The sequence below is a fragment of the Candoia aspera genome, chromosome 2 (genome assembly GCF_035149785.1).
Source record: "Candoia aspera isolate rCanAsp1 chromosome 2, rCanAsp1.hap2, whole genome shotgun sequence".
Classification (NCBI taxonomy): domain Eukaryota; kingdom Metazoa; phylum Chordata; class Lepidosauria; order Squamata; family Boidae; genus Candoia; species Candoia aspera.
Window position 1 is genome coordinate 231,598,634 of NC_086154.1, and position 25,289 is coordinate 231,623,922.

General features: G+C 36.5%; 1 protein-coding gene across 1 annotated transcript in view; it reads left to right on the top strand.

Moving 5' to 3' along the window:
* The window catches only part of BDP1 (B double prime 1, subunit of RNA polymerase III transcription initiation factor IIIB), a 52,819-nt gene that overhangs the window by 7,884 nt on the left and 19,646 nt on the right, over positions 1-25,289 (top strand). Inside the window, exons 4-26 of the mRNA XM_063293146.1 lie at positions 2,505-2,564; positions 3,372-3,524; positions 4,095-4,228; positions 5,048-5,142; positions 5,672-5,726; positions 6,347-6,505; positions 7,140-7,421; positions 8,137-8,296; positions 9,225-9,357; positions 9,931-10,004; positions 10,298-10,519; positions 11,443-11,590; positions 12,559-12,641; positions 12,776-13,013; positions 13,743-13,939; positions 15,591-15,795; positions 16,719-16,891; positions 19,281-19,479; positions 19,646-19,779; positions 22,246-22,453; positions 23,511-23,695; positions 23,957-24,179; positions 24,980-25,194. Of these exons, the coding sequence (XP_063149216.1) occupies positions 2,505-2,564; positions 3,372-3,524; positions 4,095-4,228; positions 5,048-5,142; positions 5,672-5,726; positions 6,347-6,505; positions 7,140-7,421; positions 8,137-8,296; positions 9,225-9,357; positions 9,931-10,004; positions 10,298-10,519; positions 11,443-11,590; positions 12,559-12,641; positions 12,776-13,013; positions 13,743-13,939; positions 15,591-15,795; positions 16,719-16,891; positions 19,281-19,479; positions 19,646-19,779; positions 22,246-22,453; positions 23,511-23,695; positions 23,957-24,179; positions 24,980-25,194 (3,735 nt within the window). The remainder of the gene's footprint in view (positions 1-2,504; positions 2,565-3,371; positions 3,525-4,094; positions 4,229-5,047; positions 5,143-5,671; positions 5,727-6,346; positions 6,506-7,139; positions 7,422-8,136; positions 8,297-9,224; positions 9,358-9,930; positions 10,005-10,297; positions 10,520-11,442; positions 11,591-12,558; positions 12,642-12,775; positions 13,014-13,742; positions 13,940-15,590; positions 15,796-16,718; positions 16,892-19,280; positions 19,480-19,645; positions 19,780-22,245; positions 22,454-23,510; positions 23,696-23,956; positions 24,180-24,979; positions 25,195-25,289) is intronic.

Genomic DNA, 25,289 nt, shown 5'->3' on the forward strand with positions numbered 1-25,289 from the left:
TCTCACCCATTCTTTTCTCTTCACAACCATTTTGGTAACTTGGGCTTGTAGGCATGCATCACTAAACATCTGGGACATTGAGCCTGGTAGACACTAAGAGAAGAGTCACTGGGTACCTTGGGAATCCAGAGTATAGAGAGTCAGTCTAATGGAGTGGTTAATGGGTTGGACCTGATTGTGGAGATTTGCCCACAGATCTTACTGTCTAACTCCAGGTCAGTCACTCTCAGTATATCTGACAGGATTTTATAGGGATAAAATTAGGAGAGACTCTAATGTACAAAAGCTTTCAGTGGAGAAGTGAGATAAAAATGCAATAATAATACTTTTTATTAGGATTTCATTATATCTAATATATACTTGATACCCTTTGAATATTTTCTTGAAATTTCCCACATAGAAAGATGTATCACAATCAGATTTTTGAAGATTCTGAACTATTCTGAATGAACCAGTGTATTACTGCACTTTTCTCCTGTTTTGCTCTTTCAGTCAGAAGAATAGACAATGAAAATTTTATGATTCATTTATTGTACAATCCAAACCAGAATCACTGGCTTGTTCTCCCAAACTGAGGCAGTGTTAGAAGCTAAGAACAAAGCATAGCTGCCAATTTCAAATTTCTAAGAGCCAAAATCTCAGCTTGAAAGACACAACAGGGAACAAATCCAGTTTCCCAGTTTGGAAGACACAATTTAAAAAAGCCAACACACAGGTAAGCAGGGATTAACTCCAGAAAAACAAGCAGAAAACAATACCCTAATCAAGGAACTACCAAGGAGAAAACCACATCCCCACCAACACAGGCAGGGCAGGCTACTGTGTATAAACAGGGAGCAAACCCCACACTCACTAGCACTGATGATGTTACCTAGTTCAGTAGTAAAACAACTACAAGCAAACAACCAAGCTTGGAGAGCACCAAGGACTCCACAATTTAAAAAACATGGAGGTGGTTTACAATGTGTTTATCTGTTCCCACTGGTAGCAGAACCCAAGAAAGAGCAATTCAGGAAGAAGCACTACTGGCTTATTCATTTGGAATTTCTGGCTTATTGTGCTGCATGGTCTCTCTTCTGCAATGCTTTAATTATTTTTTAACGTGAAAGAAAGTAAGTTCTTGTTATTCAATATAATGATTTTGATTTATTATTGTTACCTATAAAACATAGGCTTCCAGATTTTTTTCTATAAATTACTAATGTATTTATAGTGTAGATTTCTATAGAAGTACATCTGTAGAGTGTCTTCTAGCCAAATGGGTAGAAGTATAATTAAATATGGCTAGGAACTTCACCATGCTTGTTATAGGGCAAGATTTATTGAAATCAGTGGCATGTAGTTCTTCTCTGTTTTGGTATGTAAAAAATCCTTGATAGCTCTTGTTTGTTTTTTATTCTTTGTGGAAAGTTTGGCATTCCTAAGTAAGTGGACCTAAATCATCTTGGTACTGTCCGTTGTTTTCAGGACATTATTGTGATATTTTGAAATCTGAAGTGATTAGACTTCTAGTTTATTACCCTGATTCACTAATTGAGAAACCATGTAGATTTAACTGGGTTCAGAGTCCTATTGAATGTTATATGAATAAATTAATTTAAATTCTATTTTTTGTGTGTGTGTAAAAATGTGCACTTCAGTTAGCATGGTCAATGACACAATTAAATTGCATTTGTGGAGTCCTTGGTGCTCTCTGAGCCTTGTTGTTTTCTTGCAGACGTTTCATTGCCAGACTAAGCTGCTTGGTTGATTGCCTGAGTTAATAGTTCCTTGATTAGGGTGTATTGTGCTGTTTGATGGTTGAAACTACGGTTGCGTCTGTCGGACAGACAGGCAGAAGACTAGCAGAGCGCATCCACGAACACCAACTAGCAGTCAGAAGACACGATGAGAACTTCTTAATCTCACAACACATGGACAGACTCAACTACAGTTTCAACTGGGAAACTGTGAGCATCCTAAACCAAGCCAAATCCAAAAATGCCAGAGAATTCCTGGAAGCCTGGCACTCAGACAAAGCAGCCATCAACAGACACATAGAGGTAAACAACATTTACATACCATTCAAAAGAGTCAATAGAAAAGCCAAAAGACCAGTACACTCCCTTGCCAGCAATCAACACTCAGATATGCAAAAATCAACACTAGGATTAACACCAGATGAACCATCAAACAGCACATAAACCAAGCAGCAAACAACAGCCCAATCGAAGAACTCCCAAGGAGAGAACAACACCCCTACCAACACAAGCAGGGCAAGCCATGGTATATAAACTGAGAGCAAGGCCCACTCCCTCTTTGCACTGAAGATGTTGCCTAGTCTGGCAATAAAACAACTGCAAGAAAACAACAAGGCTCAGAGAGCACCAAGGACTCTACAGTTCAACCCTGAGCTACAAATATTCGCTTCGATTGGTAAATTGCATTTGGACTATGTACTGTCAAACTTAGAAGTTCACTAGATTAAATGAATAATTAAGTATGTGTTTTTCAATATTTAATAGATCTTCATTGGTTGAAGAAAAGAAAACAGAAAAGACTTCTACAGTGACCCAAGCGAGAGAGTAATTTTCTGGGTTTTTTTTTTGAAATAGTATTAATGAAACGTGCAATCAGTAATACAGAGGAATTTGTAAAAAGAAAAAGAAAAAATGTGTTTGCTTAATATTGCTGAAACCAAATTATTGGTTTAAAACATAATCCTAGTAATCTGATTCAGATTAATTATGATCTCTTGCTCTTCTGATAAAATCCTGGTTGGACCTATTTGGATATAATGGTATTTATTAATTATAATTAAAAATTGGGGCAAGCAGCATGAATGAATGCTCAGCTCTGTAATCTTTCCTTTTGCTTATAAATTACCACTTCTTCATGCCTCCTTGAAACCCGTAAGCATTATTTTTATATACTGTAATTAAGCAAGTTTAATTCAACTCTGAGGTAGCATTCCTAACCCAACTTTTAAGTGTTGATTTTGAATGCTGTGTTAGAAGTGCCTGAGGATTAATGCATAAATAATTCCATACAATGATTAATGGAGGCAAGAAGCATTTGCATACAAGAGGAGGTGGGCTAAGGGATAAAACCCACCACCCATTCTCATATCCAGTGCCTAAGCCATAATTTAGAGCTGGTGGCATTAAGTCTATATTTGTATACATATGCAGTTATTCAGCCAGGTTCTGATGCAATCTCTTAGGAGTAGGAGTGTGTTAAAACCTGTACACACACACCCAGAAGAAAGTTATACTCCAGCCAGCTTAAAAAAATTGAGACAGATGTAATGGTTCTTTTAATGCCACTGTTTTTGAAAAGGAAATATGGAAAGAGCTTAGTGCTATTTGAACTATTAGCTCCCCAAATTTCAGGCCTGAAGAAAGAATTGTTGCTGATCATGAAGATGAAAATGAAGAAGATGATGATGAAGAACAAGGAAGGGGAGAAGGAGAGGATGATGGCTCTCTTTTAGTCCCTCGAGTGAAAGTTGCAGAAGATGGTTCAATTATTCTGGATGAAGAAAGGTTAGGTTTTGCAATCTGTACCTGCTTTCTAAAATTGGTATCCATTTACAGAAGTGCTCAGTACTGATATTTTGAAACTTGAGGTAAAGCTTCCCTAATTAGGATTGACAGTATACAAATAAAATCTGCTACTAATTCCTGCCTTCAATTTGTCCCCTTTTTTATGCTTTTCTTAAGATTTATATGCTAGGACCTTATACTGTAGCTCCATGGATATCTCTGGAACTTAATTCTGAATGGTCTTCTATAGGACAATTATGTGTATTCGTTGCCAAAGTGTTTCTTATACACATAATCAATGTCCTGTATCCGGAGGGAGAATTTCAAAATAATCTAACTTAATTATATTTTTGTCATCATGGAAAGAAAATGTAAGGTGAAACTAAATATTGAAGAGGTGCTTAGGAATATTAGGGCAAAAGATCCTTTATAACTTCTTTGTTCTTTTTTGGTCATTTACACCTTTCACTGTATTTTCAACATAGGTAGCAAATTTTCTCCATTTTAGTAAGACAGTTGTTCTTACTGCATTTCTTTTGTATTTATTTTCTTCTTGTTGTTCCTATTTAGTTTAACCGTAGAGGTTTTAAGGACAAAAGGACAGTGTGTAGTGGAAGAAAATGATCCCATCTTTGAGTGTGGTTCTGCAACAACATATTCAAGCTTCAGGAAAAGCTATTATACTAGACCATGGTCAGAAAAAGGTGGGTATAACTTAGTGCTCTAGGCACAGAAGCACATCAGGGTATATAATATGCTTCAGTATTTGTCAGTGAAGGATATTTGTAGTTTTATAGATAGATACAGATTGCAAGAATAGATATGAATTATATTTACTGCCAAAAATAATAAATCAATAGAAGAGAATATATGTAGCTCAGGGTTGAACTGTGGAGTCCTTGGTACTCTCTGAGCTTGGTTGTTTGCTTGCAGACCTTTCATTACACAACTAGTTAACATCAGAGGTGCTAATGAGTGTGAGGTTTGCCCCCTGTTTATATACAGTAGCTTGCCCTGCCAGTGTTCAATCAAGCAGAAAATAGTATCCTAATCAAGGAACTACTAAGGAGAAAACCACACCCTCACCAACACTTCAATTAACTGAAATCTTGAGGAATGGATGTAAGATTTACCAAATTGTAGACCTCTTAAACTTTTACTAAAATGTACAGTGTATGTAACTGACATGATTAGTGGAGACATGACTTTAATACGGGACATAATTCAACAATACATTATGTATTTTGTATGCAAAAGGCCCCAGAAACTCTCCTGGATACTCAGGTAAGATTATAGAACCACCTTTTCTGTAGTACTTGAGAGTGACAGCCAGAATCTGGAGGCAGTTCTAAGTAAGGCAGATCTCATAATTTCCTACTGTGAAATACAGTCCATTCTATGATGATTATGAAAAGAATGATACTTTGATATTTAGATTAATTTATAAATTTGTTGATTTAAGATTGACATTGATATGTTAAAAAGACAATTGCTTTAAACATGTTTTATCTTTTTTGTTACAGAAACAGACATGTTTTTCTTAGCCATAAGTATGGTAGGAACTGACTTTTCAATGATTAGTCAGCTTTTTCCTCACAGAGCAAGAACAGAAATCAAGGTAAACATTTTCAAGGAAAAATATCAACAGGATCAACAGAATATTCTTTAGCTTGTGGATTTAGTATTTTATGGTGTCTGATTATAAATTAGTTTACATCATTTCAATCTAGTTTGCCTCTGGCAATATCACAGAATATACCATGCAGTCTTCTGATGTAGATTGATTAATTTTTGTCCTGTTTTTATGGCTTCATATTATTACCATACTACTGTCATTCTCATTACTATGGCTGTTATTTCTAATAGGACGAATTTGTACCCAGCAGTATGTCCCATTGACTTGCAGCTTTAATCATAAATGAGGGATTTTTTTCTGGTATGAATCCAGAGCATTAACTTTGCTTTTCTTCAAGTAAACTTGCTTTATGGATACTAGTATAATAAAAAATTCTGTGCTACCTAGAAAATACAGAGGAATAAAGACATACAAATGTCTCCTTTCATTCTCTGAGTAGGATTAAGTATGGATTTAAGACAATGTCATTTCTCAGTAAAGTAACTATCATACTACAATATTCTGTTTTCAGAATAAATTTAAGCGTGAAGAAAAGGTCAATGGATGGAGAATAGATAAAGCATTTAGTAAGTATAGCTATATGCTATTTTTCCCCACTGGAAACATTTTATATGTGCATTAGTAAAAATAAAATAACAATATATTGGATTGCATTTTCAGAGTATATACAAATTTCAGCCTGAAGGGCTTATTTCATCTCTTGAAATTAAGATGTGTTGTATTACTTGGGTGTATTCTAACATAGTGTGAGTAGAACTCTGCTCAGTGAGGGGGGATTTCTTCTATTGTTGTTGCAAGTTCCCAAAATCTGACCCTTGACCCTATAGTATGAGAGCTCCAGGCAAAATGAGTCAATTTTTTCTAGTCTATCAGCAGAAATGGCCTCCAACATACCACTGGATTTTATCCGTAATATTTCTCAGATAGATGTGTACCTAAGTACTACAATCTTCCTTAACTGTAATATTTATAAAGTATTTTAATTAATTTTAAATAGCTCAAATGTTTTCTAAGTAGTGATACATAAAAAGTCACACATCCACTGTTGCATGATTTTTTTTTATAAGCAAGGACTTGCTGTAATAAACAACTAAAGGAAGTTAATGGTATAGATATTTCACTCACTCCATACAATAAGGTATCTTTTATGTTCAATAACTTATCACATTACTTCCTTTTTGGACAGAAGAAAAAAGGCCTTTTGACTTCAGTTTTTTCACAAAGCTCCTTGAGAAGGTGCTGGAAAATGAGAGGAGGAAGAAAGATAAAGATGCTGGAGGTCAGCATCAAAAAGAGAAAAATCCCAACAAGAGAAATACACCAAGATCTCAGAAAAAGCGAAAAGGTATTTTTAAGAATACTTAAAATGGATTGTAAAGTCATGAATAGCTCGTCTTTGTTATAGCATTCTGCCTAAAAAATTATGATAGAGTTAGGTGGTTTTGTGTTCTTTCTGTAAAACTTTAGATATTGGTATTTTGAGGTCTAAAGGGATCATCCAGCCACCAGAACTCTTGGATACTATTCCCAGAGTCTTCCCAAATGTTGCCACTGCATTGCAGTTTTTAATATCATAGGAGTGGGAAATGATTAAATACAAGGACAGTAGTCATAGGACACTTGAGTGTAGAAGATATTCTGATTTTTGTGTGTGTGTGTGTGTGCCTTCGAGTCCTGGCCACTGCCTAGACAAGTCCTTGCAGTTTTATTTATCAGATTGATTCTACTTTAACCTTCCTGATAATTTTTGATGGAAGATTTTGTATATATTGTATATAATCTTGAGAAAAATCAAGGCATTTTTGGTACAGCTAAAACAATTAGCACTTCTGTATGGGTGAGATTAGAAGACCAGAAGATGTCATGAGTTTATATGGAGTGGCAAATGGAATGCTACCATATTGTTCATACTGTTTAATTAAACAAGTTTATTTTTTATTATTTGGAATACCTTGGGTTAATATTGTATGCTTTGATAGATAAAGTTGTAAATGGACAGTCCAACCATGGTCAGGATGAACATCAGGATGGTAGAACTTCTGACATGGAAATAGAAATAGATGCTGAAACAGCTGAAAAGGAGAATGAAGAGTCTCCTAGCATTTTGGAACAGGCAGAAGAGCAAACAGTTATTGAATCAACAGTGACAAAAAAGAAAAGAAAAAGAAGGAAAAAAGATTTTGACCAGGAAACAGAGAATCTTCTTGAAGAAAGAACTATTCCTGCAGAAATAGTAGAAGAAGAAAGAACTAGAAAGAAAAGTAAGAAACTAAATTGCTACTGTCACATCACTGAGATACTATACCTTGATTTTGCTAATTTCTGAACTTGACTTCAATTTACCTTTTATTCCACTAGTGCAAATCATTCCTGGACAGATTTCTACCTGGAATGCTGCCACTAGTGGAAGGCACCTAATTCCTTCCCTCTCTCTCATTTTTGTACACCATCCCCAACGCCACCCCCCTCCCCCGCTATATAGACCCTCCAGAACTCTCCCAAACATTTGGGAAGGAGGCATAAGGGGGAAATGGAAGATCCTATCTGTTCTGCCATCAGCAGTAACTCTTTTGCTTTTATCTGGAACATACTGAATCCAACCCATTATTTGTCCAAAATCAAAAAAGGAAAATAACAAATGTATGTGAAGAAATACAGAAAACACTCGATTGAAACTTAGTTTATCTACATGGGAGAGCCTGGCACAAGCTGAGAGTTTTGGTTTTGTACTGGAGGGAACTAAACATTTATGACTTGATTCACATACAGTGCTAAACCATAATGTAGTTGCTTGGGTTTTGTATGGTGTGTTGTGTGATGAGGCGGGACAATACACGATAAAGCTTTTTTGAATTTTATTCAGAGAAAATGGTTACTGTGAATGTAACTGTGGGTTCAGCTTCTATTCAAGTATGGATATGTTTGACATTTATGGTCAGTTCGGAAAATTTATAATGCATGACAATCTGTTCTTAGGGAAAAATATATCAGCTAATGATGAGATAAATGGCAGTGGGGAAGTTGGTGATGAACTGGAAGTCCCTAACAGAATAATCCCTGATGAAACTGTTATCATGGATAAAGAAGATTCACCATGCTGTATCAGGTTGAATGAAGAGGCAAAAAAAGGCCATAGGTATAAATTATATATGGACTAAATATCAAGGCAATTGTTATGAGTACGGATGGTGAGCAGGAGGGGGCCCCTATCCAGGGGGGAAAATGCATGCTTGGTTTAGAGGCTTTGAACTGTCCTTCAAAGAAACTCAGAACAGACCTGCCATGAGTTTTGGGGTTTATATGTCTGGGTTTCCCACGCTCCTTCAGTTTGGTAGGATTTTCTGTCTACGATAGCAGTTAATAAACACTAGAGACAATCTCCTTGTCTCAGCATGGTCTTTTGCTTAAGTCAGGACAGCAATTCTGCAAAGAACATCACATTTTAATAATTTTCTTTATAAGACTCTCTCCTATGTGCCTTAATTCTCTATATATTTGCTATGTAATCTAAGAAATAAATATATATATCCAGATTTAGTTCAGTAAATTATGCTGTTTTCAGCATGTTGTTGATGTGTTCCCTGTTGATATAAAGCTATTATTTTACTAGTGTATGAACTGTCAGTAAGGATATTGAAAACTACTATGTAGCTTTTTATTTGGTCTAGGAGAAACCTGCTGTGCTTCTAATAAACAATGAATTGACTCTGGCGTACTACAAACACATTTTTGCCCTGATACTTCTTTCCTAACTGTGACAGTCTGAGTATTCTAGATGAAAGTTTTTCCCTGTCAGCTTTGATTTTAACTGTACTACGAAAAGTGATGATCTTTTCCCATGGTTATGAGGAGAATATATAAAACTGGTTTGTACATTAGTAAGGCCATAAAAATGCTAGTATAGTTCACTGGACGATATAGTGCCACTCTGCTTGCTTGTGTTACTTTTAGGATAAGTCTTTCTTAGCTTGCACATTATATGAAGAGAGAAATTCCATTAGTTCTTCATAAGTTTGAGAAAAGAAGGAAAACAATAGTGTTTCTATATATTATAATATTTTCAGTGTTCAAAAAAGTAAACCAGGAGAAGAGGATGTTTCATCAGCTAATTCTGAGTACCGTGTTGAGCAGCATTCAGTGTCTCAAATGCCTCCAACTGAAAATATAGAAGGTTTTGAAAAGTCCAGTGATGCCAAGGTAAATTATTTATTAACTTTTTCTATATTACAGTTTGCTAATTCTCCTTATTTCAGGAATACCTATATTAAATCCACACTACACTATATCTCATTTTAAAGACTTTTGCTCTGTTCCAGTAAAGTCAGTGAACCCAGATATTTGAATATTGATATCTGTCTGACTATGGGCCATTGTGTTCAGAGGTAGAAGGTGGGGAAGGTCCTGGACCTGTATCTATAGGTATGCTGTTAAATTCTTGGGTATTGGCTACAACATGTTTGGACTAGGATTAATTAAAAACATCTCAGTACCATTCTGGTAGTACAACCTCCAGCTATTTCTGGTATTATTTCGTTTCTCTTTCTTTGACCCTTTTATTTCTCTTTTTACTCTTTTTTTTTCACAACATAGACCTGGTTCACACATTGCATTAAATTATAAGGTGGTTTGTTTATTTGTTGTTTAGTGTATGTTGTGAGTCCAACCCTTGTGATATATGAATAGAAGTTGATGGCTTAGTGCAACATATAAATCCAGGTGTCATGTATTTCATCATGACATTGAGACCATACTATTTTGGTTGCTTTGCAGAATGAAGTAACTGTAAGATGTGAACTTGATGAAAATCAGAATATGTCATTACAAAATCATGGTGAAGAAGTCACGTGAGTAAAAGTAGTTCTTCCTCCCAGAACCAAATGAGATCCCTTCCCCAAAGGAAAGTGGTATAGAATGGCTTCCAAACAAGTTTGAAATGCTTTGTCTTCTGCATGACAGTTTAAGCATTGGGGCAATTTGTGACATGGCAAAAGCGTGGGATCAGTTATTTGGAGAAAAATGCCTAGCTCCATTAAAAGGGACTTTCAGTAGACATGATCCTAATGCCTCTTTTTATCCTGGGTAAGTTTTCAGAGACTGTGTTTTCTGTGCAAAATGGATGTTTCCAATTTATTTGCAGGGAAACTGATAGGCCAATTCCTGAAAAGCCCAAGGAAGGGCAACTGCAGAACCTTGAATCAGACTTAACAGAAGCATCTGAAAAAATAGAACCTGTAGCAAGTAACCCATTGATTGTTAAAGTTTCTTCTGAGTCACTCGTAGAAAATAGAGCTCCTTACGTATCTGGATTTGCTACAGAGGAAACATGCAATGCAAGCAGTGACTTGATAAAAGTAACACGGCAAGTATTTTATTATTATTATTATATTTTATCCCACCTTTTTATGTATGTATGTATGTATGTATAACTCAAGGCAGCAAACATACCTAATTCTTATGCTTCCTATTTTCCCCAAACCAACCCAGTGAGGTGGGCTGGGCTGAGAGAAAGTGACTGGCCCAAAGTCACCCAATTGACTTACATGGCTAAGGGAGGTCTAGAACTCCCAGTCTCCCAACATACATACTGTACATACATAGACGCACGTACACGCACACATACAGAAACATATTTTCTAACAGTTCACAACAATATAATCAGCTGCTCTTAAAGGCATAAATATGGAAATAGGTCATAATTTGATATTGCAGGAATTGCTAGGAGTTATATAACCAAAAACTGATCTGCATTTGCTTATGTAGAAAGGGATAGAAGAAATCGTTATATTATAAATTTTGTAGAAAAAAAGATCCCAAAATAATCTTTCTCAGATAAGAGAAAATAGTACATTGTTCAACTTCGAAAGACTTAGGTGTGGGAATTTGAAATTGTAAAGACATTTAAGAGAATTTATTTGTTTGTTTGTTTGTTTATTTATCTATTTATCAAATTTTATCACCGTCCATCTCCCCCCAAGGAGGGACTCTGGGCAGTATTCTCTTTTTCTTTTAATATCAGCTCTTTTCTTTTTCCCTTTCTTCGTGTCTTTTGGCTTAACTTAATTCTTAGCTCAGCAGTTTGCAGGGGGCATCTGCAGGCGGCGTTAGAAAAGTCAAAATGGCAGCCATCCCTGGGCAATTGAAACCCTGCCATATTTCTATGCTGACTTTTTTTTACTCCCCCCACCCCCCATGTCCCTGGCTGTTTGTACAGGTTGTTTGAACGACCCACTTCATCTAAATAACTCTGGGCTTGAAGTTAGCTTTCTTACTGTTTTTCTGTAGAGAAAATGAAAACGTATTTGTGGAAAAGACAGAAGTGAGAGGTCGACGGCAGAGACCTAAGCCTAATATCATTAAAGTGTCTGGCAGAAAAAAAGCATCTGCTCAAGGCGAGCTCAATAAGCCGGGGTCTGATGGTGCAGTAGAGAAGGTATACATTGTTTTGGATATAAATGTGTTGCCTGAGGAACTGAAAAGTAACTTTCAGTTATTACTCTTGTATAAAATTATTTCATAACCCATCATATTATTTCATAGCACACTGCGCAGGAACTTACAGCTGCATTTGAATCAGTATAGAGCAGTGTTTCTCAACCTTGGCAACTTTAAGATGCCTGGACTTCAACTCCCAGAATTCCCCAGCCAGCCATGTACTTCTGGGAGTTGAAGTCCAGACGTCTTAAAGTTGCCAAGGTTGAGAAACACTGATATAGAGTATGATAGCCATTCAGTGCAACTTATTCCTTACCCTTCTTTTACAGTTTCTGCACAAATGTACATGAATGCTGAGTTAGATGTCCAGGATGTGCCCCTAAAGCAGAAATAATTATTGCAACTATTATTTTCTCAGGAATGATATACAGTAAGAGGCAATAGCAGGACTAGAAGGGGAAACAGCATGTTTTGTATATTGTTTTTCAGAAGTTTTGTATTACTCTTTATTTCTCTAAAAGAGAAAACAAGACATACCTTTTACATAATCCTGTTTCTACAATCTGGGTGATTAAAAAAACAGAATAGAAACTATATAAATAACTAGTATCTAAATAAGGTTTGTAACATATTTTTAATTTCTTTTGGAAAGTAGAGAGGTATAAAAATCAAATTAGGTTGGGCAATATTTTTACTTTCTGTACATTTTTAAGGCCTCCTTGCCGTTTAGTATGTTTCCTTTCTTGGCAAGAACAGTAACAAGAGATGAGGAGTAGGAACTTATGGAATGTATTGAAGGCATTACGCTTACTTGAAAGCAGTAAATGCTAATATTCTTAAGATGCTGGCTAAATTAGAATATAAACTTGAAATCTGGAAAAATAAAGTGTTTCTAGATTTCACTTGATAAGGGTGATTTGTTTTGAAAAGGCACGTCAGTTCCTTTTTTTTATTATTAATTCTTAGGAAAATGAGCAGAATGATGCACCCATCATCATCACAGCTGAGAGTACTGAAACACATTGCCAGGGTTTGGATACAGAATCTTTGTAAGTATGGGAAGAAGAACTCACAGTTTGGGCAAGGATCTTCTATTTTATAGACTACTAATAATAGTAGAAACGACTGTCCTCCTTAGGAATTACTTCATTTTATTATTACCTTTTAATAATTGTTTTTTCAGGAATAGTAAGCAGTACACTTCACGAGAAAGTAGCAAGCAAACTGTTCTCAAACCTTCCCCACTAGCAAGGGGACGATTTCAGAGACCAAAGCCAAATTTAGGAAGGGTTGCTAGAAGGCAAGAAGTACCTGGAAGACGAAAAGAGGCAGAAGAAAAAGCAAGCGAAGCAACGATCACAGAAGAGACTGTGATGCAAGCTGAATGTGGTGACAATCAACTTCTAAATAAGGGTATCACTGTAAGTATGCTGAACATAAAACAATAAATGTACCTGTCAAATATTGAATGAATTAGGTATCAATCTATGAGGATTTCCTTTTGTAAAATACGTATTCTTTAAGATGCCAGCACCTTCACTGAATTAATTTGAATTTCTTCCTAAACCATGGTATGGTTTATCTGTATTTAAGATGTATGCTGGTACAATGATAGTTTAGTCTACTCTAAATAAATCAGTGTGCTCTGCTCATGTAGCTATTATGTGAAGTATATACTGACATATAGAAACAACTCCATAGATTGACCTAACTCTTGATTATATTACTACAACCTCAAATTTAGAATCCTGGAGAACAGGTTTATACTGAATAGAAAATGGCCTTTACATATGCCAGTAATTCTACCCTCACTTTTGCAATCAGTATCAAAACTTTATATATGTTGGATTTCTTTCTCTCACCTCAGTATTAGTAAGGCTGTGCTACATGTTTTTGAAGTGCATTAAGTTCATAGGTAGAAGAATTCCTTAGCAGCACAGTTCAATACATCAGTAATTTGGGAACCTGAACATCTCTGATTTTGTTGCCATTTCACTGTCCTTTTTAAAACACACAGTACTTGTATTATCTTATATGTGAATTAATGGCTTATAAAAACTTTGCATTCTCCTCTGGGCATACTACCCTTATTCCATCTGAGTATAAGCTCTATAAACTCTTACACCTCAGAAATTTAATCTTTTTTCTAGGAGGCAACAGTTTGTGAAGCTGACATGCCACCCTGTGAGGCATTAGGAAAGGGAAAGGTTGTCATCATCGAGAAAGTAGGTGCAATACACCCAAACCAATCTCCTGTGAAGAATCCAGCAGAGTGTAAAAGAGATAAACTAAGAAATGCCTCTCTGTCACTTGACATTACAAAGGATGTGGTAAATCCTGCCAATAGGTAGGCTTATTGTATTTTAAAAATTGAGAGCAAGCATATAAAATCCCTTCTTTGTAGGAAAATGCATGAGATCTATCTTTATGACATAGCACAGGGCTGGAAACCAGGGTCTGTCTTTGTCAGGCTTCACACCAAGGCTCAGCTGAAATCACAGATCTTCAGACACATACTGTAAATCCTTATTCTGTCTTTGGCTTAATTTGGCAGAAGACTCAGACATGACTCAGCTAGGTTACACGCTGCATTGCCACAGGAAAATAACTTTAACCCAACAGTTGATCATCCCTGGCAATGCAGAAACTGTAGGGAACTTTTGTATATCTGTGCTGGCACAGAGGAACCTTCAGCAGAAAGGTCAAAAAAGTTAAGGTGACAGGTGCAACCATGCAATCAAAGCCCTGTTCCTGTGTATTGCACACTTACAAAAGAGGCAAGGCTTCTATCATGTACTTGGACCTGCCATCTTGATTTTACCACCCATCCTGGGACAGCCTTAGCTGCAGAGTTTAATTTCTCTTGCTACCCTTCTGAGTTAATGAATATGTATGGCTGGCCTCTTAATGGCATTGGAAGACAGCTATGATATGTTTACATAATGGTTCTGTCTAGTGTAGGAACTGCTGGTTCCCACTTGTTATTCTCAGTCCTTACACTCTCAATGTTATATTTCAGCTCCCATCAACCTCAAATAATGGTAAATGGGAATTGCAGCCTAACAAAAACAGAAGGCCTGCCCTTGTTATAATGCATGAATTATTTATCCATGTTGGCTATGTAGTGTCTAATGATGAGTTTAAATAACTACATAACTTTTAAGGTACAGAAAGATTCAGATTGGATAAAATATATTACTAAGAACCTTTATTCCTGCAACAAAGGGTGCTTAGGTCCTCCTGTATACCAATTCATATCCAGTTGTACTTCTAAGCTAGAATAAATGTTATTCTAAGTAGCAGAAGTTCCAAGGTATCTGGTAGGAGTACCTCCTAGTCTTACCTGAAGAGCACACTACTGTTTGTCATCAGAAGGGTACAGTTGGCTTTGGGGTGGCTTATTGAGAGAGACACTCTAAAAGTGGTCAGAGGATCAGTATTTTTAGTATTCTAAAAAGTAGTGGAATGTGTCAGGATGAAAACTAAATTTAATGTAATTTCATTTACATTTAATATTAATTAATTTGTTCACTCTCCTATTAACAAATAAAACAATTACTCCTTTTTGTTGCATTCAAAATTACAGTTTGGTGACAACTTTGAATCAAAAGTTGAACCAAAGTGTTTGGAAGTAACATGCAATTCTAGGCCTCAAATGGTACACCTGTGTGCTACTGGATGTATTTTTAACCAAAGATCCCTTAGTGCAGTTTTACCTCCAGAATCTTCTCAGTATTGGTTACAAGATATGTGGAAACATTTTATGGATTTATTAGGATATTAACAAATTAATTGCAACTCTTGTCTGTCTGATAATTATCAGAATTATATTTAGTAAATTAGATATTGTTACAGTGGGCATTGCTATTTAAATGTTAATTTCTATAATTTTTTTCAAATGACAAAGTATAATGTCTTCATTTAAAGATGAACACAAAACTGGTGTTTTTCTAAATTATTATAGTAGTCATAGGTTGATTTTTTTCTTCATTAATCAGAGATTCCAGTCTTCAGGAAGAAAAAATAGAAAATTCTGTTGAAATAGAGCATTCATTGGAGAGTTCTCTATCAAGATGTAAGGAAAACTTAGAAAATGCATCAGACAGAGAGGAATTGTTACACACTGCAAAACATAAGTTGGAAACTGCAGAAAAGAGTACAGTAAATAACACTAGTGAATGCAGTGAGACCTCTAATCTAAATGTAAGATTATTTTAAGCTTGTATTTTGTTGCTTGTAATTGATGTGATTTGTTTTATTTATTTTCTTAAATTATTTATTTTCTTAAATTTATAAGCCACTAATTGGAATGATTTAAGGAGATGTACAGATCATTTAAATTTATGGATTTGTAATGTAATTTAGTGTGTGTGTGTGTGTGTGTGTGTGTGTGTATTTCACAAAATGCCCTGGCTCAGGGCTTGTCAGCCAGGTTTTTAAATCTTCCTTAAAAGGGAAGTTGGGGTTATGCAAACTTCAGAGGGAATATTCCAAAGGTCAGGACCAGCAACAGGAAACACATGGTTCTGAGGACCCATAGGATGCATTGCTTAGTTGATGGGACATGGAGCATGCTAACCCTGCCAGTTCATATAGGACAAGCAGAAATAATCGGAGAGAGGTGGTCCTGCTAGTAACTAGGCCCTAACTCACGAAGGGCTTTATCGATGACATCCAGCCTCTTGAAGTGCATCTGGAAGCCAATTGGTAATTAGTGCATTTCACGAAATGGAAGTGATGTATGGGCAAACTGATGTGTGCCCATAACTATTTATACCACCATGTTCTGCACCAGGTGTAGCTTTTGAATGATATTTCATGGCAGCCCCATGTAGGCCACATTGCATTAGTCAGATGGGAGTGATTCTTAGAAAAGTCTCATGATCTTGGAAGGGACACAACTGGTGTACAGCATGGATCTGTGCAAAGTCCCTTCCAGCTCTGATTTTGGTGTCAGCCTGTTTTTTAATGGCAAATGTTACGTATGTCAGGGTCTTAAGAACTGAAAATTAATTTCTTATTGCTCTTCCTAAGATTTGTTTCTTCTGTGTTGCACTGTTTTTGCATTTTAGAATTTTAACTGCTTGCATCGTGCATTAATTCTTGAATGATTTGATATATCCTAGGAAGCAGCAAAATCTGAAACCTTACCATTTTCAGAGGAATGTCCTACAGATGCTCAAGAGGAAGTTGCAACAAATGAAGTCAGTCCATCTCTCCAGAATCTTCCAGGGCTTAAGAATGATGCATCAAATGAGATTTCACTGGCACCTGATACCCAGAAAAAAGGATTAGTTGGGTAAGGATATAGTGGATTTTAAGACTCTTGATGTGAACTGTATTTTGTAGACAATTTGGGCATACAACTTACTTGCAGCCAGGACTGTAGAGGAGGTGGCCAGAACATCATTAGAAAGGGCATGGCCAAAAATTTCAGTCTGTTTTTGTTTTTATGAAGGGGATTGAATTTTATAGGATTAAGGGGGAAAATTGAAGCCATTCCCCTTCCCCCCCTTGTGTTTTTCTGAGTGGTTTAACAGTTGAGGAAAGAGCCTTACATCCTCTAAAAACTAGAATGTTTGGGTTGACCACACAAAAGACAGGGGTGGGGGTGGGGGATGTTCTGGGAGCTGCCAAAGGTTGTTGATGGGTTGGGGTTTTTTTTTGCTATTAGAGGCTTGCAGGCAGCATAGCAATAACACAATGATGTTACTAAAAAGTATTTTCTGCACTTTTTCTTCTTCATTTGGATATGTGTTATGTTTTTAAAATTTAAAATAAGTATGTGAGGCAATCATAGATAGAAAATGGCCTATCTTTAATTGGCCTTTTGCCACTAAGTTTTGAAAATGAAACCATGGCTAGGCCCAGGTTGCCACAAAAAAAAGAGATGTAGAGGCTGCTAGTTTCCCCTCCTCAAGGATGTGGATATGTGAGTTGCTAATTTCCACTGACTTCTCATTCACTAATAGTCTTTCTCCCAGATTTATACCATTCCTGTGAAGTTCCTGGCATTCAGGAACAGCCCTTCAGGGCCCATAAGAAATTGCACCAGTATATGCATGGAACACAATACATGGTAGAGCCCTGTATGCTTAGAAAATTATTTGGAAAAAGGCTTCAGGCCTCACAGAATTGTGAGCCAAATACTTCACAGCTATTAATTAACGCAGCCTAATGTTTCTAGGCATGAGCCTGAAAAAAGATAAGTTGTTTTAAAGATAGAGGCATCTGCAGGATTTGACACTTTTGTCAAAATGACAAAAGCAGCATTGTGCTATAAGTTGTGCCCTTTGATATGTGTACATAATGTCCATGATGTGCATACAAAAGGGGGATGCTGCTGTCGTTGTTTGCCTCCATTTGCCCCCCTCCCCATGGTTACCTCGGTTTAAGTAGTTAATTCATTAAAATCAATATGACCCATGATGCATCAAGAATTCTCTTTTACAGTTAGAAAGAAGTTTGGTTTCTGTGAGTGCCAGAGCCTGATTCTATCTCCTTAATTTCTGGCTGAAGTTGATTTTTTGTTCTGTGGGACTGGCTCCACTGTTTCTCAGAGACCATTTTAAATCAACGTGACTAACAAAAACTAAGAGCAAACTCCAGTCCTTAGGACTCTCTTTGGAAAGCCCCTGTCCATTAGGGCTTGAAAATGCCAGGAGTCATCTTAAACAACATATCTGGGATATTGATTTTCAAACCAGTTTAAGCCAAATATCCAACCCTACAGTTTATGGATTCTTCTCAAATGGGCATGTGCCATCATCTTCTCTCTCTTCAATTCTAATTCTGAAATTTCATCAGGCTTTCACCTTGGCCAGGTTCGATGTACTACTCTCTGCAGTTCTGCAGGGGTGGTATAAAAACATCCCTTTTCAGCAGTGCTTATGTCCATGTGGAGATGGCTCTGTGGAATCCTTAAGCCAGATGCTCCTTTGTTGCTTTCTCTATAGGGAATCTTGGAAAATATATGTATTCATCCCATTTTAAAGAACTACCCTGGTAGGGAGCACAATGTCTATCTGTCACTGTTTCCATCTCACTAGGACCCTGACATACCTTTCCAGGTTGCCCAATTTTGTGCTATCGTTTGTTGTATCTGTCCAAACTACAGTTGAAGTTTAGCACAAATTTTGGTGATTGCCACTGCTATTTGTACTACAGTTACTATAATAATATATTTTATGTAATTTTTAAAAGTTTTATTATTAATTACAGGTCTATGTATTTTATTGTTGTGCCTTCTGGCCCAAAAGCCATAATAAAGGCTTTATTTGATTTGAATATGATTCTTATGAGAATAGCATTTTTTTTAGGCTTGCACAAAGTCTGAACAGAGTCAGATTGCTTTACTGAATCTAATGAGGTGTTGTGCTTGCACAAATTTCAAAACAGTTTTTCCAAAGTATTTTCAAAGTGTCAGCCCTGCTATATGTGTTTTTTAAAATCCAGACTGAGTATTAGATGAGAATTAAGTTCAGTAATGACTGGAAAACTGGAAAATAAATAAAATCTACTATTCTGTTAGATATCAGAGTGCCACTTAGCAATCAATACAAAAATAGATGTACATTTTAAAGTTTTCGTCACCCTGTTTAGTGATCATATGGATATTATCTGTCAGAGATGCTGTCAGTAATACTTTCGGCTAATTGTCATGACTGCTCATTTTGATATTCCTCTAGCAAACAGAGCTCACAAGGAGAAAACAAGCAAAGTGATGCTCGGTCAACACCACTGCTCAGAGGCAGGTTCCAGAGACCCAAACCTAACATAGGAAGAGTAACTGGAAGGAAAGAAAGATCTCTGGAAGTAAGTGAACTAACTATCACTGGAAATCTGGGGGTACAAAAATCTGAACCTACCAAAACTCCATCTATGGCAGTAAGTCAGAGAAAATGGTTTGGATTGTTTTTATTTTGAGTAGAATTCTTGAGTCTTTGGAATTCAAGATAAATGGGTTTCTGTATTGTCACAATTATTCTTTGATATTCAGAATATCACTGCTGAAACTAATTCTCAGTTTGAAGATTGAAACTTTAACTTTCAGACTCAGATCAAGTGTGTTGATAAAATCTTATCTGATGGAGCCTTGGAGGATAGACTAGAAGACTCTGAAAAAGTAATTCAGAAAGACTCTCCAATGCCTAGTACTTTTCAGATTAGCTCCGATCTACATCTCAGGTATGTTCTCAAATGTGACTTCTGTTTTCTGTATTATCCATTTATTACATATGCTGGTAGACCTGAATAAATCCTGAAAATAATTAGATGTTGCTTTTATGAACTTTCAGTTTTTAAAAGTAGGGCACTCCTTTCCCCTCGCTTCCCCAACCATGTGGTGTTTCCACGTGCAGATACTTTTTCTTTCCTTTTCCACCCTTCATGAAGAATTTCCAGGAACAATGAAGTGGAATAGAAAGTGACAGAAGCCCCATAGTCATTGGAGACAAACACATGGGGAAGGAGAGCAGGAAAAGGAGCATATTGTTAGGGGATGAGGCTGTGGGACTACCCACGTGAACCATATACCCAGTGTCCCTGTGCAAGGAAACTCCAGACTGCTGTGTATTCAGTAGGAGCAGTGGCCCCTGTGGGGGAGGGGGTGATAAGGGGAGCAAAACAAGAGAAGTAGCACTGTGGCATGGCCCTGTCCTTTTTGTATGTGCATTGTTACATTGTACACATGGATGAAAGAGGCAGAGCTTGCAGTGGGAAGTCTTGACACTGCATTCATCCTTCTGATGAAAACAGCCAACTCCTGTGGATGCCAGTGAGGAGGAAGGCTGAAGAGAGATTCTGTGTGTATCCAGCCTAATATGCTGGAAGCCTCCCCATGATACAGAATGCTACCTTATCAGGACTTACTTGGAACTTCTAAGCAGGGAAAAAAAAACAGTCCTTGGCTAACCCATATTTTTGCCTTATACCCCTGATGTCTCCTAAAGGGACAAAAGCGGATTGTGTGTTGCTGTTTTCTTTTTAATATATAATGTTTTTATTATATTAAAGATTTTTACATGAATAAAAAGTTAACCTAAGAACATTTATAAAGGAAAGTTAAGAAGAAGTGTGAGCAGCAGTAAAAATAAAGAACAGGAAAAAAAAAAGAAGCGACTTCTGATCTTCTTTACAGCAGTTACAAACCAACTTATTATCCTTCCTCCTTCTTTAAGATTATATCACATAGTTCCCCTCTATCCCATATTCAACCCTTTTAATCAGCAAATACAGCCATCACCGTTTCATTTTTTTTCCATTTTCAGCAAAAAATCCATAAAAGGTTTCTAAGTCTTTTATAAAAGTACTTGTTGTTTTAACCCTGATCAAAGAGGTCAATTTTGCCACTTCTGCAAACTCTGCCATCTTCACAGTCCCTTCCTCCATTGTGGCTATTTCAGTATTTCTCCAACATTGTGCATATAATAGTCTTGCTTGCTTTCCTGTTCTCTGAAGTTTGCACTGTTCTTTCTTGGGCAGTTGCTAAAAAATACCTTTGCTGCCCAGCAATTTTCATCTGCTCCTCCCCCTACAAACCAATCAGCATTTTTAAAGGAGCATTTCATCTTCCTATATGCATTGGCCTCTCCCATCCTTTCTGTTGGATTTTCAGGTGAGGAGGGGGCGGACGTTTTGAGAGAGGCAGCTGTTGAGAAAAGCTTGGGACATGTTTAAAGGCAGCAAGGAAAATCCATCATAAGACAATGTTCTGCCAGTATACCATTATATTTTGTAAAACAAGAAGTTGCCCACATTGTTTGAATATGGAGAACTCTGCTTGTACAAACCAGTATATGCAATTTGATTCAAACCATAGTGAAAAAAAATTGAAGGCATATCCATGAGATTCCCTGGGGCATGGACAACAGTGCAGAGAAAGAAATGTTCTACCCTTTGTTGAAGAAGATCAACAGACAAAATACTTGTTTGAAGGGAGTGATATGCATGATACTATACAGACTTACAAAGTTTTAGGATTGTATTACATTTGTCAGTTTCTTACGTTCTTACACACACAGCAGTTTGGTACTTTTGTACTTTCAGTTTTGGATTTAATTTGGCTCCTCTCTTTCACTTTGAGAAGGGCAAGCAGGGAACGTTTGTATTTTATTTGGTGGAGTACCTTATTAAATCTTTCTCCTGAGAAATAACTGAAGTAAAAATTTCATCATTTCAGAATAAAGTACTGTAGGCAACTCTTTCATAATTTACCAGTTGAAGAGAAGGACTGCAGTTTTATAATTTATTGTTCCTCAACAATAAACAACCATGTCGTTTTTAGCACCTGCCTTGATCACATCCTGTATCTGCATACTGCAGCATGATATAAAGTAATGATTTATGTATCAAACTTATATCCTGCCACAATCATAGGATTCTTGGCAGATCACAAAATAAGAATATACAGTAAAATATAAACATAAAAAATATAAACATGGAACAAACAGTGCATGGCATCGGGCCCCAAAAGCCCTCTGGAAAAGCAGAAATACAGTTAATCTTCAGTTGTTTTGAAGGAGAGTTTCTAACTAACAAACATTTGGCAAGTAGGCAAGCAGAAGAAAGCGTTCTTAAGAATTAATGTCATATCAAGATACAAATACATGTTTTAAGTAACTCACTTTGGCACCTTCTGTCTTTGTTTGATAGAGAGAAATCCATTTTCCAAGAAGGCAAGTTGTGTACAATCAAGCCTGCTCAGTTGGTAAGAGGGCGATTCCAGAGAGCCAAACTTAATGTTGGAAGGACGAGTTGCAAGAAGGAAGTGCCTCTGTCAGAAAATATTAGTGCTTCAGTTGTGGGAGAAGTAAAAGAGATGGAGGTTATCAAGAAAGATGATCTATATCCAACTTTAGAGGTTAGCTACCTACTCAATTTATTGAATGTTTCTCAGCACTATTTAACATATATATTTATATCATATGCTTTTGTTTTTCCATCTTATCTTATGAAGAGGCAGGTATATTGAAAAGGCAGCTGCCAGAGTTTTAACAGGTGTCTGAAGTTCCATCTGAATTTGTTGGGCTTAGCCGTTTTGCTGACAGAGTATGTATCGGAGACAGTTGGAACAATCTCTCTACTTATAATTTCTAATAATACTCTGTTGTGCCCAAGAGTTGTTCTTTCTTGTAAGTAGAAAATAGTTGGCAGAGCCCTCGATGCCACAGTTAATCTCTCCCTTTCCAAATACATGCTGTATTGTTTCTAGAAACAAAATGGCTGCATTGGACATCATATTGAACTATAACGTAGCAATATGTGAATTTGTCCAGATTCCCTGTGGGTTTACACATATTCTGATCCATGGCTGATGCAGTTGTTAACGTTTCCAAAATTTTCTGTTTTTTTTTTTCATTAAATGTACGTAGATGTAACAGGAACTACGATTACTCTTCAAAATATAAACCATGGGTTAAAGTGGCATATTTGAAATGAACCATAATAAAGATTGGAAACTCTTCCAGGTTCAGTCAATGAGAGTACATGTAGTTCATTAGAAGCTGACATGGATGCTTTCGTGCTCCCCATAGCTGTGGGATGGGGGAATTGTGAGCCTACGCAGAGGCCACAGCTGTTTAGGTCTCACCAAACCATAGATTACTGTGACTCCCAAATGCAGCCATATCTGTTCCACATCCTATAAAAAGAAATTGTGTAGTTAATTTTCCAGCTTTAATTATTTAAAAAAAATTCTTACATTTTTAATAAAATAAAAATTAGGCATCACTAAGCACATCACTGTTGTAACAACATTTAACCAACTTACATGGGATAGGAACTGAAAATCTGGAGAAATCATGTCAAATATCAAAACAGGAAATTTCAATATTCTAAATTCTGAATTGTAATATGAAAGTATTTTAGTTGTGCTCTGGTAAATAAACTGGCATACACAAATCTTCTTCACCATCAAGGATGAAGTCAGTGTCCAAGCATCCCAGGGTAATTTGGGTAGAAAAGAAGGATCAGAATCTATTGAAACCTCATCAAAAAGATGTATTGATCAGAAGAAACATCCTTCTTCTGAGAAATCACTGGCAGGTGGACTTCTGAAAAACCAAGATGACATTAAAAGAAAGAATTTGGATACTCTTGGAAGGTAAAACAGTTTTCAATAAATAAATGAAAAGATTCCTGAGATTCTAGTGTAATCTTTGTTTAATAAAACTTTCATTAATTTTCAGCACCAACTTTCTCCTGCTTTTTCCTTGTTTGTCTTTTTGGAATCAACTGGATGAACTTGACTGGTTCTGTTTTTTGAAAGAAAGTATGATTTAGATAACTAATAGTTGCAAATAGGTTTTCAGTTTCAAAACTGGTATGATCTCAATAGTTTTTGTTACTTTTGTTTTTTGATTAGTGATACTTTTGACCCTCAAGAAATAAATCAGTCAGAAGGTATAAAGCCAGCCCACCTCATGTTAGGTCATTTGTGGAAGCTAAAGCCCAATGTGGCTCAAGTTCCTAAAAACACAGGAGCCTCCTTGGAAAGAGAAAACAGTGCAGAAGGAGAGACAGGAAGAGGTGTAGAATGTGATACAACCTCGTATGGCAGCACATCTGGAAAAATAGCTCAGTTAATGGTAAGCATTCATTAATCATCCTAAATCATCACTTGAGTAATAGTTTTATGAGTGCTGGATTTGCAGATACAAGATACTTGTTCAACCTTTTATCTCCTGATGAACTATCTGGAGTAGCTTATGAGAAGATTTTATACAAGAAATATAAAAATGTATTTAAATACTATACGTATGTATGTGTGCACAGGGGTATATTTAAATAAAATACGTACTGGACTATACTGATTTTCTGGTATCAGTGGAAAGCACTTCTCTTTTTCTGATTTCCTATTCCTTCTCCCATGTATACTTATGCAGCCTTCCTTGCTCCAACTGGTTTTCAAGGGCTGTAAAGTTGCAGAGGAAAGCAGGAGAAGGAAATATGCTTTGCAACACTGCCCACCCAAAGGTTCAGTGCCCTTAAGAACAGTCCTTTTTATTTTATTTAAAAAGTATTAAATTTGATGTTTCATTTGGCCTTTCCCCAGAATATCCTTTCCTGTATTTTCTCTCAATTTTTATTTGTGTACAGTTCTTGTTTAAAAGTAAGGTAAGGAGTGGGAATGGAGCTCCTTAAAAATATTTGGAAAAATAAATACATATTGAACTCATGGGTGTTCACAAGGGAGGTCAAATAATGATATATGCACAAGGACATCCCACAAGTGACATGACTTATTACTTATCTCCGATGTCAGGACACCACGGCATAATTATGTCATTTCTTCAGTGATGTCATGACAAACATGTCACATTTTGACAGATGATATCTTCATACAGATGCCATTGATTAATTTGGCATGTGTTTCTACTCTTTCTAGGACAGCTCAGTACATTTGATGGAATCGACATCATCTTCTGAATCGAGGAAAGAAAAAAAATATACAGAAAACATTGAATTAGTATCCCCAACAAGAAGTAGGCACTATGGGAAACATGGTTCATCAAACCAGCCTTCAGGGAATGAAATTCAAATTAAAAAAGAAGTCCCTAAGCTGCTTTCTGTCCAGGAGAGAGAAGTGGGAAACTTAAAAGGGTAAAAGTACACCTTGAGTAGTGTAATGTCCTGTGTTGGGATGAGTGGGCTCTAAAGCATTCAGAATCAGATTCTAAGGAGGGTTTAATATAGTC